General features: G+C 32.9%; 1 protein-coding gene and 1 non-coding gene across 4 annotated transcripts in view; one reads left to right on the top strand and one right to left on the bottom strand.

Annotated features, from left to right (window-relative positions):
• The window catches only part of CLINT1 (clathrin interactor 1), a 64,061-nt gene that overhangs the window by 41,860 nt on the left and 4,609 nt on the right, over positions 1 to 17,592 (top strand). For 2 of the 3 annotated variants that reach the window (XM_012781560.3, XM_012781559.3), the window contains exons 7-10: positions 3,190 to 3,436; positions 6,412 to 6,481; positions 13,628 to 13,705; positions 17,141 to 17,433. In XM_012781560.3, the coding sequence (XP_012637014.1) occupies positions 3,190 to 3,436; positions 6,412 to 6,481; positions 13,628 to 13,705; positions 17,141 to 17,433 (688 nt within the window). The remainder of the gene's footprint in view (positions 1 to 3,189; positions 3,437 to 6,411; positions 6,482 to 13,627; positions 13,706 to 17,140; positions 17,434 to 17,592) is intronic. The other variant, XM_012781558.3, reaches the window with a different exon arrangement.
• Positions 201 to 303, bottom strand: LOC142863416 (U6 spliceosomal RNA). Its single transcript, XR_012914184.1, has one exon. It is a non-coding gene; the product is annotated as a U6 spliceosomal RNA (small nuclear RNA).

Raw genomic sequence — 17,592 nt, 5'->3', positions numbered from 1 at the left:
TGTTATTAACATCTTACATCAATATGGTGTATTTGTTAACAGTTGAAAAACCAATATTGTTATATGATAATTAACTATAAAGTCATAGTTTACATTGGGCCCCACTGAGTCGTACAGTTCTATAGGTTTTGACAAATGCGTAGTATCCACCATTACAGTATCATACAGAATAGTTTCACTGCCATAAAAATGCCCTATGCAAAAGTATAGAACAATTTAGGAATTTGCAAATCATCCTTGCTCCGAGGCCATGCTAATTTTCTCTGTATCGTTTCAGTTTTAGTACATGTGCTACTGAAGCAAGCAGTGTGCAGCTGTTTTTAAGGTGCTAGGTCAAACATTATTTGCAATTAGTATTAACATATCTTCCATGTTGCCTGTGTCCACTTATTTCTAAAGTTGATCATGTGTCCTATATATTTTTATTCAGGCTATGTAGTCTTTCCTTGAAATATTTTTCCCCAGTAAAAACTTCTGCAGATTATTTTGCATTTGGATATTAGATGATCTAGGGATCTAAGATACTGTTGAGGGATAATAATGTTTATGTATTAAATTTGAACAAAAGTTAAAGGATTTGAAATTTAACTCTTCCCATGATATTTCATTATGATTCTGTGCTGGCGTGTACCAGAAAAACAATCCAAGTGGCATTTGAACCACAAGTTTTTGAGTGTAGACCTGTATTTTTATTAACTACATTTTCTGATGGCAGGGCATTTGTATTTAGTTAAAACAATACTTGGAACTTTGCAGCATTAACCTTTTGTTCTTACTTACCAATATAGCTATTAATATTAACTGATTTTTCTGCCAATTTAAAGGGCAGTGTGTATAATGCTTAATTTGCAAAGAAGTTTTATAAGGCTTTTATCATTTGTGCCTCACAATGTCTCTATTAAATAGGGTAGAGCAAGAATTTTACCCTTATGTTTTAGAAGTAAAACCTAAGACTCAATCAGACTGTGCGGACTTGCCTGAAGTAAACCAGTTAGTGATGGAACTGAGCCTTCAGGTGAATTCTTGTAACTAAATACCATCTATTCCCCCCCCACCCCCAAATATCTTAATAGTTAAGATTTAGGGATCACTAAAAAAAACCCCAAAAATATAATTTAAATTTTTTGTATTTTCAGTATGTTTCCATATTAAATCCCTAGAATGCCTCTTTGTCAAGACTATTTCTGGAATGTCATCTTTGAAGAGCCAGAACTTATTTCTTGCACTTTGAATATATCTATTTTACAACTATATTTGTAGCTTTTTCATATTGAAAAAGTATGAATATAATAATTATAAATACTAAACGTTGGGGAAAATGGTACCTACTTCAAATATTCTGTGCTATTTTTCCCTCATTAATGTTTTTGTGGCCTGTATGTATAAGTTTTTGGGTTGGTTTATAAAACATAGTGGCCATGTATTCTGTCCACTCTACATATTTCCTGTAGAAATGTGGGAATCAGGTAGGGTAGACTGGTTAGAGATCACTGTGTATATTCTTGTATTGTTACTTTTGCTCCCGTTGTCCTTCAGTCCTCAGTTTTGGTTTTCCTGCTTTGTTTCTCTACTCCCTTATATTTCTGTTTCTCTCATAATTAATTTTTCTATGTTGCCTCTAAGACAGAATCTCCTAGACTTTCCAGATCTTTCATATAGAGTATTTAGGTTTTTTAAAAAAGTGAAGATATGGTAAATATGATTTATCATAGTAATGATAGGGGATTTTCATCTTGGAGTATTTGTGATAGAAGAGTAAATTTTTAGACAAAGTTGCATGTGACCTCTGCATATTACCAGAATTTCTGACTTTTTAGTTCATTGTTAGATTCAGAAATATTTGAACATTGATCAGATATGAAGCTTCCATTTCATGGAGTACTAGTCAGATTTATATTTTCAACTTATAAATAATGTTGTACTGAAATAAAATTGGATATCAAAAAGGTAAGAAATTTCAGTTTTACTTATAGGACTAATAGAATCTGTAGGTCATGTGTTGTTGAGAGATTAGGGCTTTTCTTTGAATACTTATCAGAACTTGTAGGATCCCTAAAAATGTATTTAACCCCTTTACTCTGTGTGGAAAGTCATTCTTTTTGATCCTTGATTTATACAAGTTCCAAATTGGTTTATATTTGAGTAAAAATTGCTTTAGATGAGTCTGAGTTAAATTCCATCAGTAATAGTCATAGTTGAAAGGAGAATTTTAAGCATTTTATTCCAAGATATTTATAAATTAAACCACCTACTCTAAAATTAAGTAATATAGGTAATGGAACATATTTCAAGTAATTTCTCTCTCTCTGTCCTACTTGTACCAGGAAAAAAAAAACCCAGTAGCTTATTACTGGTGAACAGACTAGTACTGATATTTTCATTCCTAGCATATGAAAAACCCCAGTTTTTTACTCTTCAGTTTCTTTTTTCTTTTACACTATTAAAAAAAAGAAAGAAAAAAAAATTTTTGAATGTGACTGAAAGGGAATTACTTAAAAAACATTTTAAATATAGTTAAATTAAGTTTTTTATAAAGTGATTTCCATAGTTATGTGAAAGTTTGATCTCCTGATATTATAGTAAAATAGAGCTCAGTTGTAAAGTGCATTACCTCACATTTTTCTGTACTTACAACAAAAGTTTAATCATTTGAATTCAGATAGGATAATATTTTTTAAAGTACCCATTGAAATTGTAGCATTATATATGTGCATTTGTATATGAAAGTTGATGACAAAATTGTGTTATTAAAACAGAAATATAGCCATTTGCACACAAACCATTTTAAGAAAATGGTCATCAAATGCATATGTTTGAACTACTAGGGTCTTATTAGTTGATTCTGATGTAATAATCCTGCTATTTTATTTTTAATTAAGCTTTAAATCGGTACTCAACAAAACCTTGAGTTATTTCAGACATTTTTTATTTGTACACATTTATGTAAATACTTTTTGTAGCACTTTTTTAAGACTTACCTAAAGGAGAATTCTGTGTGTTCCTACTTCCTCTCCCCAACACACACATATCATTATTCAGGCAGCTTAGCACATTCTGTTGATCCCTGTCAAATAGTCAAAGTACGGAATTTTGGAGTTACTGCATTTGAAATCCTTTGAAATCACTGAGGACTCCATTTTAAAATAATCTCAAGTCTTATTATTTTGCTTCATTTTTAATATCTTTTAGCGACAGCGATGAGGAAAAGAAAGCAAGAAGAGGCAGGTCTCCCAAAGGTGAATTCAAAGATGAAGAGGAGACTGTGACGACAAAGCATATTCATATCACACAGGCCACAGAGACCACCACAACCAGACACAAGCGTACAGCAAATCCTTCCAAAACCATTGATCTTGGAGCAGCAGCACATTACACAGGGGACAAAGCAAGTCCAGATCAGAATCCTTCAACCCATACACCTCAGTCTTCAGTTAAGGTGGGAAGTGGCAGGAGTTTACACATTATACATGGTTTTATTTTTATAAACTACCTTTAGAATTCCTGCAGTTAGTAGGCTTGAGCATTTCTAGGCAATCATATTAATTATAGATCATCTGGCATGTATTACTCAGAGTCATTAATAATAAGAAATCTCTTTGGGGGAAGAAACGTGTCCAATTGCTGAATGGTTGTCTATGCACTTTTTTTTTTTTTTGACACAGAGTCTCACTCTGTTGCCTGGGCTAGAGTGCCGTGGCGTCAGCCTAGCTCACAGCAACCTCAAACTCCTGGGCTCACGCGATCCTTCTGCTTCAGCCTCCCGAGTAGCTGGGACTACAGGCAGGCACCACCATGCCCAGCTAATTTTTTCTATTTTTAGTAGAGACAGGGTCTCGCTCTTGCTCAGGCTGGTCTCGAATTCCTGAGCTCAAACGATTTGCCCGCCTCAGCCTTCCAGAGTGCTAGGATTACAGGCATGAGCCACCATGCTTGGCCTGTCTATACACTTTCTGTGAAAGTGGAAATGACACTCTTGGTTCATTCAAGGAAGGTTGTGAATTAGAATGCAGTGCGTCTGTTTCCTTCTAGACACCACCATTGGTTACCAAGCTCAAGTAGATTCACTAAGAAAAACATTGGAAGTATTTGCAAATTTTAAAAAATAACAAAAGAGGACTTAGAGATATGGAAGGGGAATGATCTCATTTAACATAGAGATGATGCCTCTAAAGGGAGACTTATTTGCCTTGCAGCCACTGCTGATCAGTATCAAGAGCACTGCTTCTTGTACCATCTTTGCTTTTATTCACCACAGAAATGAAATCAACCTTCTAGGTAGCTGGCCCAGTACTGGTTTTTTAGACTGAAATCTGCCAAAGAGGGAGATTTGCCCCAGAAGTCTAAATTGTTATTTTGTCACTTTCCCCCCACTACTGTTGAGCTAATTGATGTCTCTGCAACAAAGTAGCTAAAAGCTGGGAAAAAGTTTTCTAATATATCCAGCAAATTGTAGGTGACTCTAAGAATAAAGCTAGGCTCACTTAGTGGCAATAAGTACTATGTCACCCTTTGCCAAATACTAATACCTTCTGGACTGGTATATAATTTCACCCATGATGTGGTTTTTTTTTTTTTTTAAAGAGACAGAATCTCGCTCTGTTGCCCAGGCTGGAGTGCAGTGACATGATCACAGCATTGTATTCTCAAACTTCTATGCTCAGGTGATCCTAACACTTTAGCCTCCCAAGTAGTCAGGACTACAGGCATGTACCACCACACCCAACTAATTTTAAAAAATATTTTGTAGAGATGGGGTCTCACTGTGTTCCCAAGCTGGTCTTGAACTCCTGTGCTCAGGTGATCCTCCCACCTTGGCCTCCTAGAGCGTTGGGGTTACGGGCATGAGCTTTCACACTTGGTCATGATGTGAGCTTTTTAGTTTTAATGAAAATCTCAAAATTGTAACAACTTTAGCTGTAGTTAAAGAGGAAAAATGGCTTTGTTATTTCTTTTTTTTTTTCGAGACAGAGTCTTGCTGTGTTGCCCAGGCTAGAGTCAGTGCTGTGGCATCAGCCTGGCTCATAGCAACCTCAAACTCATGGGCTCAAGTGATCCTCCTCCTCAGCCTCCCGAGTAACTCGGACTACAGGCATGTGCCACCATGCCCAGCGAATTTTTTCTATATATATTAGTTGGCCAGTTAATTTCTTTCTATTTATAGTAGAGACGGGGTCTCGCTCTTGCTCAGGCTGGTTTCGAACTCCTAACCTCGAACAATCCGCCCGCCTTGGCCTCCCAGAGTGCTAGGATTACAGGCGTGACCCACTGTCCCCGGCCTTTGTTATTTATTTGTGGTCTTAGATTTCCTCTCCTATAGATACAGTTAGCTCACTGGTGGCTGTATAGAGTCTGGTAGATAGTTATAATGACTGTCATGGAGAACTCATTTAAGGTTGCATAAGGACAATTATTCAAACTGTGTAATTTTTTTAAAAATTAAGAGTTTTATCTCATACCTTAAAGGATTTAAAATATCAATTTGTAGTATAGTTTGAAGATATTTCACTCTGCCATAAAGATTTTATATCTGTAGTATAAAATTTTTTTTTTATTATAAAAGAGGTATCTAGAAGGCTGACATTCTTCAAAAGATACCCAACTACTTTGGATCTCTTTTAGTTTAAAGGGTTTTTTTAACCGCAATGTAATATTTTAATCAATGCTTAAGTTAACATGCCTAGGAACTTAGTGTTTCCCTCTTGACTAACAATTGAGTTCTAATTTAACATGTTTATGTATTGAACATACAGGACATAGGTGTCCAGGGAACTTAGTACTGTGGAGAAGACAAAAATAGTATTACAAGTACAGGCCCCACAGTTTGGGAACTAAGTATGAAATAATTAGATGTCAAAGTATATACGACAACATGGAATTATACTCACTTATAGTATACAAACAATAAGTGTTGCTAAAGTTCATGGAATTTTAGAGCTGGATAGGATCTTGGCCTCTAATCCAGTGGATCTCAATCCGTGGACTTATCTGGGGAGCTCTGTAAGATTTTAACAGGCCAAGGTCTCATCTTGGGCAATTATGACTCAATATATATATACGGGGCTGAGGCATTTTTTTCTTAAATGATTCTGATATGTAGCATAAAAATTTGAGTGGAATCTGGGAGGTATGTTTTTAGAGTGGAATGCAGTATGAAAAGAAATGAGTTAGGAAAAAAGAGTGTGAATGTTAGGGATTTTTACACTGCTGGGAATAGAATGACTTAAAATTGCTTACTGTCTCTCCATTCAAGGTCAGTACTCTTTTTTTTCCCCCCCAGAAAACTGAATTATCTCCTTATTAAGGTAATTATAGGTATTTGTGTCTAAATTGGGAATTAGAGATGGGTAGAGCTGATTTTAGAAAAAACAGTAGAAATGTTTCTAAGCTTATTAGTTATGTGTTTGTTTTCAGACTTCAGTGCCTAGCAGCAAGTCATCTGGTGACCTTGTTGATCTGTTTGATGGCACCAGCCAATCAACAGGTAAGCTTCCACATTGGCTTTTTCTTTTTAATAACATGGTTTCATAGTCATTTTTAAAAATGCCAAATAAAAGATAAAATTATTTATTTATACTAGATTTATTTTGTATGTGAATTTAGTGAACCTTGAGCTTTATTTTGGGGGAAATTATTTAATTGTCTAAAATAAGGAAGAAGAGTGCTTAAAAATTTGATATTTGGTAATCTCTCTGTCTCTTAATTTCTCTAGTACCTATGGCCTTTACCACTCTTTGGAACTACTGTGTTGTTATTTTTGTTTATCTTTTTATACATGCATTCATTTTTGTAAGTTATCCCTTAAAAGGAATACACTCTGTTTTATACCTTTTTTTCTGTACCTCAGACCTAGCAAAACCTTATGGTAGATAGTCAATAAATATTGGAGAGTAATAATAGTATTCTCAAATCACTATAATACTTGCATTTTAATTACTCTTTATCTGATGTAGTGCTTCCTCCCTAATTAATAATAAGTGGTATTTTAAGGTGTTGTGTACTTCTGAAATTTTCCATGATCACAGATTTTGGTGTCAGTAGTTCTCATTTTTAATTTCTTAAGATTAACTTGGAGAAGTAAAAAAATGCATTAAAACTGCCTCCTTTGCTTTCTTTATAAGCAAAATGTACTGCTTTACCCATTTTACTGTCTTCCCTAAATCTTAATTCTGGCTGTCAGCATGGACATGCCTAGAGTTCATTTAACTTTTCATTCATTTATTCAACAAATATTTGTTGAACCAGGCACTGGTCCAGTGCTTGTAAAACAGAACTCCTGCCCTCACAGAAAGGTCAAGTGGAGGAAGTAATCATTAATCAGAGTCACAAATAGTTACCTACTTATCAACATGCCAAGTGCTTTGGGCTTTTCTGTAAAAGTGTGTAACTCCTTAGAAACATGTTTTAGGAGAGCTATAGCAAAAGAACAGTTTACCACAATTTTCTCATAGATGTGATTAATGATTTCTTCAGTTTGATTTCCAAAATGTGCTAGATTTTGAGTAACTCCTGATAAATGTTTTCAAGAAAATTGATATTTTTAGGGTTGCATATGATGATTATGGAGTTTTAATAAACTACTGTGCTATATGTCAAAACAGCTCAAGAAATACAGCTTCTGTTTAAAGACAATCTTTCCAAGCCTCATTTCACATTAAAATGTAGACAGCAAGATGGAGGTAAAACTAATGTGCAAAGTAAATGTTTCTCCCAGTTGTGTGATGGTTTTTCAAAGGTGAATTGTTTTTAAGCTTGTAAATTAGCATTTAAGTATAAGTCATTGATGGAAATTACTTTTCATTGATAGTATAGTATATTTAATATAATATATAAGTCCTTTATTATTTCCTTTTTCTTGCCTGCTATCATAAAATTCTTGGACTGGGAATGAACTTATAGGACATCTGGATTGAGCTACTTTCTGAGATTCTTTAATTCTCTTCCCCTTTTTTCTGTAACTGTTCCTAAAATTATTCTTTAAACTTTTATTGGACTGTAATGCATAAGGTTACAAACAATTACATTAGTTTAACAATTTATGTGATGTCTTTTTTGTATGTTTGAGATTTAAACTGTAGAATTAACTGGTAGTTAGCATGTTGTAATATAACACAGACACAGTGTCACAGAATATCAACTATGTTGGACTTTAGGCATGAAATATTAAAGGGGCCCTTTTGTGCATTTATGGGAAGTTTTAATGGAGCAATCAGAGAAGAATTAACTAGGAAGGTCAGATGAGTGGATGTAACTTTTTTCCTTGGTGATACCAGGATTGCTTTGAACAAACAGAATTATTAAATACAAACATGCTTCCTTTGCTTGGCAAGAAACCTTCAAGTGGTTTTTCTTCTCCAGTGCAAACAGTAGATTGTCTAATTAAATAGAAGTAGCAATTAATATTAATAGAGTAATTGGGACAAAGTTTGAATGAAATCTGAAGGTTTCTTGACTTAAGGTGTATTTCATCTTAATAAAAAGCATTGAATGTGGATTGACATCAGAAGTGTTTTTTAAAGCTTCCTCCTATTTGAAACAGTATAGTTAACTAGCTTATGCAGGTCCCCCTCCAATTAGTATATAAATTTAGTTACCCCCAATCTCTTTAAATATTTTAATAATATATTTTAAATTGAATTCAGCAGCGAAAGAAAATTGGATATTAAATCTTTAGCACCTACACATGAGAAGGTGTAAGAATCTACCATATTAACATTGCTATTTGGTATGCCATTTGGGTGTCATTTACCAGATGTGCCTATATTTATAATAGTACCGTCATGCAAGTAATGTGGGCACAAGCTGTAAAGCTAAGCAGATATTGCATCTGTACCACTCACAAGATAAATATATCCTCTGAGAAAATGCTCAGATTTTCTTTTTTTGTATGTATTATTACATTCTTCTTATTAGCATTTTCAAAAGTATATTTGATAAAATCTTTCTAGAATATCTTACCAAGTTTAAAAATAGGTATGTGAATACCAGAGAAAGAGTACTTAGACAAAAAAAAAATATATATATATATATATATTTACATATATAGAGAGAGAGAGAAGGAGAGAGAGGGGGAGGAAGGGGGGGAAACCTAATCATTTATCAAGATTTATTTCAGACTATCTTGATAAATGCCCGATTGTGCTGATATTCTTTTAAAATCTATACTCAAATGATATTTTGGTAGCTTTTACATATCGTACATTTTTAAGTAAACATTTTAAGAAATGAACCTTATACAATCATATCCTATAAGATTATAATGCTGTATTTCTACTGTACCTTTTTTATGTTTAGTTATGTTCAGATATACAAATACTTCCCATTTTGTTACAGTTGCCTGCACTATTCAGTACAGTAACATGCTGCACAGGTTTGTAGCCTAGGAGTAGGCTGTACCATCTAGGTTTGTGTAAGTACACTGTGTTGTTCACACAATGATGAAATCACCTAATACATTTCTCAGAACTTATCCTCATCCTTAAGTGATACATGACTATATTTAGAAAATAAGCCAATTAGAAATAGAATGTCAAAAACCATTGTTTGTTTTTTTAGTATATCTCCTTTAAAAAGAAGTCCAAGTTGTCTCCTTTGTTTCTTTGTAATTAAGAAATTTAGGTCTAATTAACATACTATTATACGAGGTATTTCTAGTATAGTAAATGAAGTTGAAAATATACCATGATCAGTGCAAATAGAAATACTTGTAATATATTTTGAATTCTTAAAGTTAAAAAAACATGTAAAGGATTAAAGTTTATCAAATGCAAAATGTTTATTATATTTACATTTGAACCTGTTGCTTTGTACCTAGTACTTTCTAGTTAGTTGAGGATATTTACATAACTAAATATGTTATTTAGTGGAGTAGTCTATTTACATAAATATGCAAATATTCACCTTGTTACATCCTCAACATACCAACTTATATATTAGAATTTGGATGGGAGTTGATGCTAGTTTTAAGCCAAGCTTACTAAAAATAAAAATTTTAAAGTATATTCCCCTTTTCACTGATAATTAAAAGTAAAGCATGCTCGATTTGGTGGAAAAAAGTGATTCATTCCATAATTAAGACACATAAAGTTAACTTAATTACTAAAAATATTCTTTCTTGAATAGATTTTCTCTATATTAAATCAGTACATTTATTTAAGTATTTATTATGTGGCAAATCTTTTTCAGGCTGTTAGTTATGGGCTTTTTTTTTAGGGGGGAGGTAAACTACTTTTCACCCAAGAGCTCATGACCATTTCCTTATGATAATTGGTGTTCTTTTACAAAACTTTTCGTTGCTTTATGATCTTACATTATATGTCTATACTATAATTTCTTTAATCAGTCCCTTGTTTTCTAAACATTAGGTTTTGTTTTAATTTTTTTCCAAAATTTTCTCTATTACAAATAAAATAGCATAACAGCACTTTTCAAAACCTCCCAGTTTGGTAAGGAGAAAATAGTATTTCATCTTATTTTGTATCTGATGACTGAGTTTGAACTTTTTATATTTTTATAGGTCAGTTGTGACTTGTCTATTCATTCCCTTTGTCCATTTTTCCTGTTGAGGGTATTCATCCTCATTGATTTTTTAAAACTTCTTGTATATTATAGATAATAATTATTTGCCAGGTATTTATAAATTCTTTTGCATTTTGTCATTTCTTTAATTTGGTTTATGTTAGGATTCTTCATGTAAAATTTGTTTTTCTTAATGTAATCTAGATCAAATTCTTTGTTGAAGAAAATTTTCATTTGTAGTTTAAACACTGTCTAGTGTAGCTATATTTTCTTGTTCGCAGCATTGCTTTGGAAAATACATGTTCCCAGCTGGTGATTGTAAATAACCTCCTTGCTGCCCTGAAAAGGCAGATGGAAATGGTTCATTTATAATGACAGCTCTCATGTGGGAATCTTGAAGGATAGTTCTTGTGAAAATTAGCAGTCTTCCACATGTAGCAATTTTTGGTAGACTCTTTTATTTACATTCCCTTAGATAGAAGTTTTCTGGGAAAATGCTTAAGTGTAGAAAATTTCTTTGGAATTTGGTATGAAGATCATACATATAGATATGGATAGTCCCAGGAGAGAGAAACTTTCTAAATGAAATAAAGAGATTTTGAATTTTTGAGACAGTTTTCAAAGTTGAAGATCACATTGTGTGAAGTACCAATAGAAACATAATGTGTGGCATTTGAAAAAAATAGAGAAAAAAGCTAAATCCTTTTCAAGAAAGGTGCCGTTTATTTGTAAAATAGTTATGTGTATGTTTCTGTTCATTATTCCTATTTCTAAATTAGACATGATAAAATCAAACTCCCTGTAGTATGGGTGAAGAGGAGTACATATTTGCTATAGATAACTTGTGAACACCATATAATTTCAGTTTAGGTAGTGGAAGGTAGAGCAGCAAAATAACCAAAGTAGGTATTTACCTGATATATTAAATTGAGGATATTTCAAAAACAAAATATTTTACCCATTTTGAAGTTGTGATCTACAGCATTCAGTGCTTTTATCTTCAACATGAATTTTCTTTGTAGCCTAGACTGTATAAGAATTGAATATCTCTAACTTGTTTGGCATAATAAATTACATATTGATGCTTATTCCCTGGTTGTGTGAAGGAAGTTAAAATGATCCCCAATTTTCAAATCCATTAATGATGTAATCGATTATCTATCATTGTATTACCCAACAGTATATTTTGACCAATATTTTTTTTTTTTCCAAAAGATCTCCTCAGTCCAATTGACCAATATTTTTAACTTGAAGGAACATCACAGAGAACAACTTATGAATAGGAACATTCATTTCTGTGCTAGTTTTTTACTAATATATGTGCTTGTTTATATAGTTTAAAACTGTAGCTCATTGATTTTTTCTGCTCCTTGTCACATTTTATCACAATATATGTACTTTACAGAAGAAAAACCAAATCATTGGGATACTATCTTTTAGCTGATGTAGAATTTGACTATAAGCTGTAGTGTTAGTAGAACAGGAGAACCTTTGCTTTGGTTGGCATTATTTCTTGGTGAGTGAGGATATTTAAATATATGTGAACATGTGCATCTATAATGTGGTAAAGGAATGAGGAATTATGCCTGCTGATAGTTGACTACAGTAAATGTGCATTAAAAAGAAATACCAGGTACACATGTATCAGAAACTGATTTGTTCCTTTTATTACTGCTGGCCATTTATTAAGAAGGGGAGATGGTTCTAGTTTAATTAACCCAGTTGAGTGTAGCAGATGGGGCAGAATGTCTTGCAGCGATAAGACAATTCAGAAATGGCACCAGATGTTGGAAGCTGTCCCTGGTGGTGTTTGAGTGCAGCCCAGATGTTTCAGTCCCACCTGGCTAGTTTCTAAGCACTGCAGGCTAAGCATCTGTGATGTAACCTATATAATGTTCACATAACACTAAAAGCACCATAATTGAACTGCTGCTGTAAACTTCTAAGGTTGTGACTCTTAAGAGGTGAAATCTTTAAGGACAGACAAAAATAAGGACAACTATTTAAGGTTTTTAGATCTTTGGCTGTTTCATTGATAATTGAGCTGGAGAAAATGGAATATTAAAGCTTTAAATAATGTTATTGCTCAAATTGTTGATCAAAGTAAATATCCTTACCCATGTAGTGTTTACAAATAAAAATTAGTATGAGAATGTGATAATATGCACACAGATTGATTTGCAGACTTATGATTTGGATCTAACCCCTTTAAAAAACAACAAGCTAGAAGTAGCAAGAAGCTATTATTTTTCCATGCATTTAAAATACAAGTACTTACTCTCTCTCATGGAGTAAACAATAGGAGAATAAATAGTCCACCATAATCATTGATTTTTTTTCCTCTATATCCATTTAAGTTGATTTTTACACAAATCAACTTCAGATTTGTTCTTCTAATTTTTTATTTTAAACAGAAAATTTGTCCTATTTTATTTGTCTCTCACTTTCTAGTTCTTTTTTGTTTATTTATTGTGTGATTGGTTTATTCTGTACTGTTTGTGAGGAAGTTGGAAACACCATGATATTTTTCCCCAAAAATATTTCTTCATATATCTCCTTACAAGGATATTTTCCTTTATAATCATAATATAGTTATACTTAAGATTCAACATTAAAACAATATTTATGTCTAATATATGACCATATTCAGATTTCCACAGTGTCTTGATTCTGTCAGGATAGCACATTTTTTTAAAATCCCATGTCCTATCAAGGATTATGCATTTCATTTGTTTGTCTTGTGAATGTCTTATTCCCTAGCAATGTTTATAGTCAGGTTTTAGCATCCATTGAAGATTCTTATAAAGAGTATCACCAGCTGGATAAACCGTATGTCCACATTATGTTCATGAAATATTAGCGAGAGATAACTTTAACCACAGATGTAGTGTCATTTATTACATATAGAACTAAGGATCATAAGAGTCTGTGGTAGCTTACAGGGAAAATAGTGACATGAAAATCTAGGTCAGCAAATTTAAGCTTTTATGAAGAATGTGGGGCCTCTGATATTGGTTATTTTTTGTGTCGTGCTTAAAATGGCTTCCTGAAATCATTTACAGTTGTTTTCTAGTTCTAACAGTTTAACTTTTTCCTCATTCTTAACTTCTAGGAGGATCATCTGATTTATTCGGGGGATTTGCTGACTTTGGCTCAGCTGCTGCATCAGGCAATAATTTCCCTCCCCAAGGTATGATGCAATTTGATTGGCCAGAAGGTGTAAACATTATCAAAACAAAAAACTCCTTGCCCCTCAAATTGGCATCTTTTGTCTTTTTTCTTCTCTTTATAGTACTTATCATTTATAATTCCTAAAGAGTTTGTTCACAAGGTGTTTTATTAGGCAAGTGTCTTAAATGTGCCAAATGAATTAATATATGGTTGCAGGCTACACAGGTACTACCTATAGAAAATTGTATTCATAAGTGACTCGTTTAGCTTTTGGAGGTAGGGGCTGTGAATCAGTATAAGTAATCTTGTATTAGCAAGAATATGGTTTATGTTTAGTTTTTGGCTTATATGATTTTCACGAATGAAAGTTGGGGACATTGCAATTGGGAAAACCATCGTACAAAGATTCATTCCTTTGTAATTTAGATATCTTAAGAGCATTTTTGTGAAAAATAACTGAACTTCATTTTGACATACCCTAAAACAGTTGAGCAATTGAACCTCAGACAAATCTTTCTCACTCTGTGTTAAATAGAAATTTTTTAAAAATACAAACATTGAAGTAGAATGTAGACTTAAACATCAAGGATTGAGGTGAAGGGCTTGTCTTCTTTCCTTTTTGAATTAATATTTTTGTTTATTACCTCTACCATATAGTATGGTAGCTTTTTAACTTTCAGAAAGCCTCCAACTTTCTAAAACTAGAAATAATGCTACTTTTTCACAGTTCTTTATGAGGATAAAGTAATGTCTGTAGAAGGATGTAGAATAGGGAGCTAAGTTCATTATTAAGTGTCTTCTTTTTCTTTTTTAGGTAGTAAATGGGTTGTGTTTGTTTTATAAAATTTGGTCAGTCTGAAGTTTGAGACATGTAGTTAAAAATTAGCTATCTTAAACATGAGGAGAGAGAATGTAATTTAACTGAATTAGTGTTATTCATTAAAAGTAAAATCTATTGCTGTTATATTAAACTAAATTAAAATTTATATTTAGTAATGTCTGGTTTAGGTTTGTGAGGAGATGGGAAGAAAGATGTAAAACTTTTAATGTAGTTGGGGGTTATATTGACAGCCTACTTTGGTAAATTCTAAGTACTTCCCAGAAACCAGAATTATTGAGTAATTAACTGCTTCATTTTGAAAGTATGCTTATGCCTTCTAAGGGTTGATACCTTACTTGAGGCAAATCAAAGTGGAAGATAAACATTGTTCTAATTTTATATACTCCTTATGTAATTCTCAAAGTTTTTATGTATGTAAAGTTGCCTACTATGCAAATAATTTGAATATGTTAATATTGCCTAAGTAATACATCTCTTCATCTGTATGCATGTGATTAATATAACCTGATCACCATTACGCAGGAGGCTGAAACTGTTGTAACAATGATTAATCATTTCTAAACAATATATGCCCCACTAGAAATCTCTTCCTTCCATGATTAATCATCTCAGATACGAAGTTTTCAGATGGGGTAACACATTTTGCCCCAGTTCCCATTCATATTCTACTTAATAGATCAAGCAAATAGAAAATCAGCATGAAATTTACCTTTATCCAGTAGCCTTGCTTAATTTAATTTAAATTGTTTAATATATAGAATTGTAAAACTCTTAATGCAGTCTCTTTCATAAAGAAGATCAAAGACGTGTTTTAGTAAAACCCTGAGGTAATAAATATTAGCCCAGTTTTTATATTAAACTGTTGGTAGAGCATGGGGTTTCTAAGTGAATTAGAATTATTTTCCCTTTTGAGGGTGCTTATATTTTAATATAATTATAGAAGAATATAATTTTAAAGACTTCATGTTATTCTCTTTTGATATTTAGCATAATGAGACACTGTATTGCAGTGATTGGTTACCTTTTAGGCTAGACAAAATGTATTTCCAAGTTGTAAATGAACATGGAGTGCAAAGAGCTGGTGTTAATTAACTTGGAAATACATACTATTCGCTTTCAGCTGACAGGTTTTTTTGTAGCTCTTTCTTCACCTTTTGCTTTTTCAATTTCCATTTATTCATATTTATCTGTTTGTCCCTTTCTTAAGGAAAGGTTTATTTACTTAGATATATGTGTAGCCTAGTGAAATTTTTTTTTTACAAAAATATCACTTGCCTTTATAATCATTATGTTCCACATAGTTATTATTATGAATACAGAATTTACCAAAGCTTGACTTACACTTTTGTATAGCATACCTAAAGGAAAGAGTGCAGTGCTGTGGCTCTCACCTGGGCTTTCACAATTAATTCAAAGTAACAATAACAAACTTTAAATGGCACTTACTACATGTTAAATTATTTAATTCTCACAACTTAAATTTTACAAGTGAGACACAGAGAGGCTAATTTGCTTAGGGTTACAAAACTAATAAGATACAAAATCCATGCTCTTAACCAGTACAGTCTATCAATTAATTCTCAGTTTTCATGTATGTATAAGTTGCCTGTTATGCAAATAATTTGAATGTTAAATATTCAAATTAAATTATATTTAATTTATAAATTACATATCAAATTAAAATATAGAAATCATTGAGTTTTATATTGAATTCATTCAACCTTAAATTTGTTGTAATTATACTTTATAGTGATAGATAGGGTTTTGTTTTCTTGGTTGGTTTTGTTTTTTTTTTTGTTTTTTTATTTCGGCATATTATGGGGGTACAGATTTTAAGGTTTCAATAAATGCCCTTTCCCCTGGTTTTGTTTTTTAATATTAGCATGAGTTTCCTTTTCCTCTTTTAATTTAAATATATTGAACCGTACTCAAGTTATGTCGGGGCTGTAGCCATTATGTTGGTAATGGAAGCATGGCCAAAATGAGTGAGAACTTGTTAAAGATGTTTACTGACCCTACCCTTAATTTTATTAGGTCTTTTTCCTCCATGCTTTTCTGGTTTTTGTGGGTTTTTTAAAAAAAATAAATTTAATCTCATGAATTTAGGGGTTTAAAAATTACATGTGACAATTGTAGTTTGATTTCTCCTGATTCTTTCCAAATAATGAATGAACTAAATGAGTTGAGTTCTCTGTTTTTACTGAATATCTCCTCACATGAGGATTCTGGAGCTCCCAGCAAAAGTTTAACCAATTTAGAGTTTTCTTCTTGCTTTTCAGAGTCCCAGGCTAGATCATATTTGTTCAGGTGGAAGCATATTTGATATACAGACTTGGCTGAAGGGAAGTTTTTATGGTAATTTCTATGTGTCACCTACAGACCTGCCAAGAGACGGGTTTTACTTTATATTTAGGAGGGTTTTTTTTTCTTTGCCACCTTGTTAACTCTTGTGTAATATTCATGAGAAAGAATAACGTCCAGATGGAGATGGTACCTGCAGATGTTAATCTGGATGGACTCAGATCAACTCTAATTTGTTTCAGTTCATAGATTGTTACATTTGTTCTCTGCGTTTCAGAAAGTTTCTTACTCTTACAGTTCTTTCTGTCTTAGTAACAGCAACAAGTGGGAATGGAGACTTTGGTGACTGGAGTGCCTTCAACCAAGCCCCATCTGGCCCTGTTGCTTCCAGTGGCGAGCTTTTTGGCAGTGCCTCACAGCCAGCTGTAGAACTTGTTAGTGGCTCACAACCAGCTTTAGGCCCATCTCCAGCTGCCTCAAATTCTTCAGACCTGTTTGATCTTATGGGCTCATCCCAGGCAACCATGACATCTTCCCAGAGTATGAATTTCTCTATGATGAGCACTAATGCTGTAGGGCTTGGTTTGCCCATGTCAAGATCACAGGTAAGTTGTCTGCTTCCCTTGGAAATTGTGGTTCATAATGTTTGAGGTACCCTAACTCTTCTAATGATAGACTAGCATAAAACAGAAAGTAAGCAACCCATGTGTGTACCACTTTAGCACATTGTACTTACTTTACACTCTTTCCCCTAGTACAGTCAT

The sequence above is a fragment of the Microcebus murinus genome, chromosome 21 (genome assembly GCF_040939455.1).
Source record: "Microcebus murinus isolate Inina chromosome 21, M.murinus_Inina_mat1.0, whole genome shotgun sequence".
Classification (NCBI taxonomy): domain Eukaryota; kingdom Metazoa; phylum Chordata; class Mammalia; order Primates; family Cheirogaleidae; genus Microcebus; species Microcebus murinus.
This window is presented reverse-complemented; position numbering and strand designations above follow the sequence as displayed.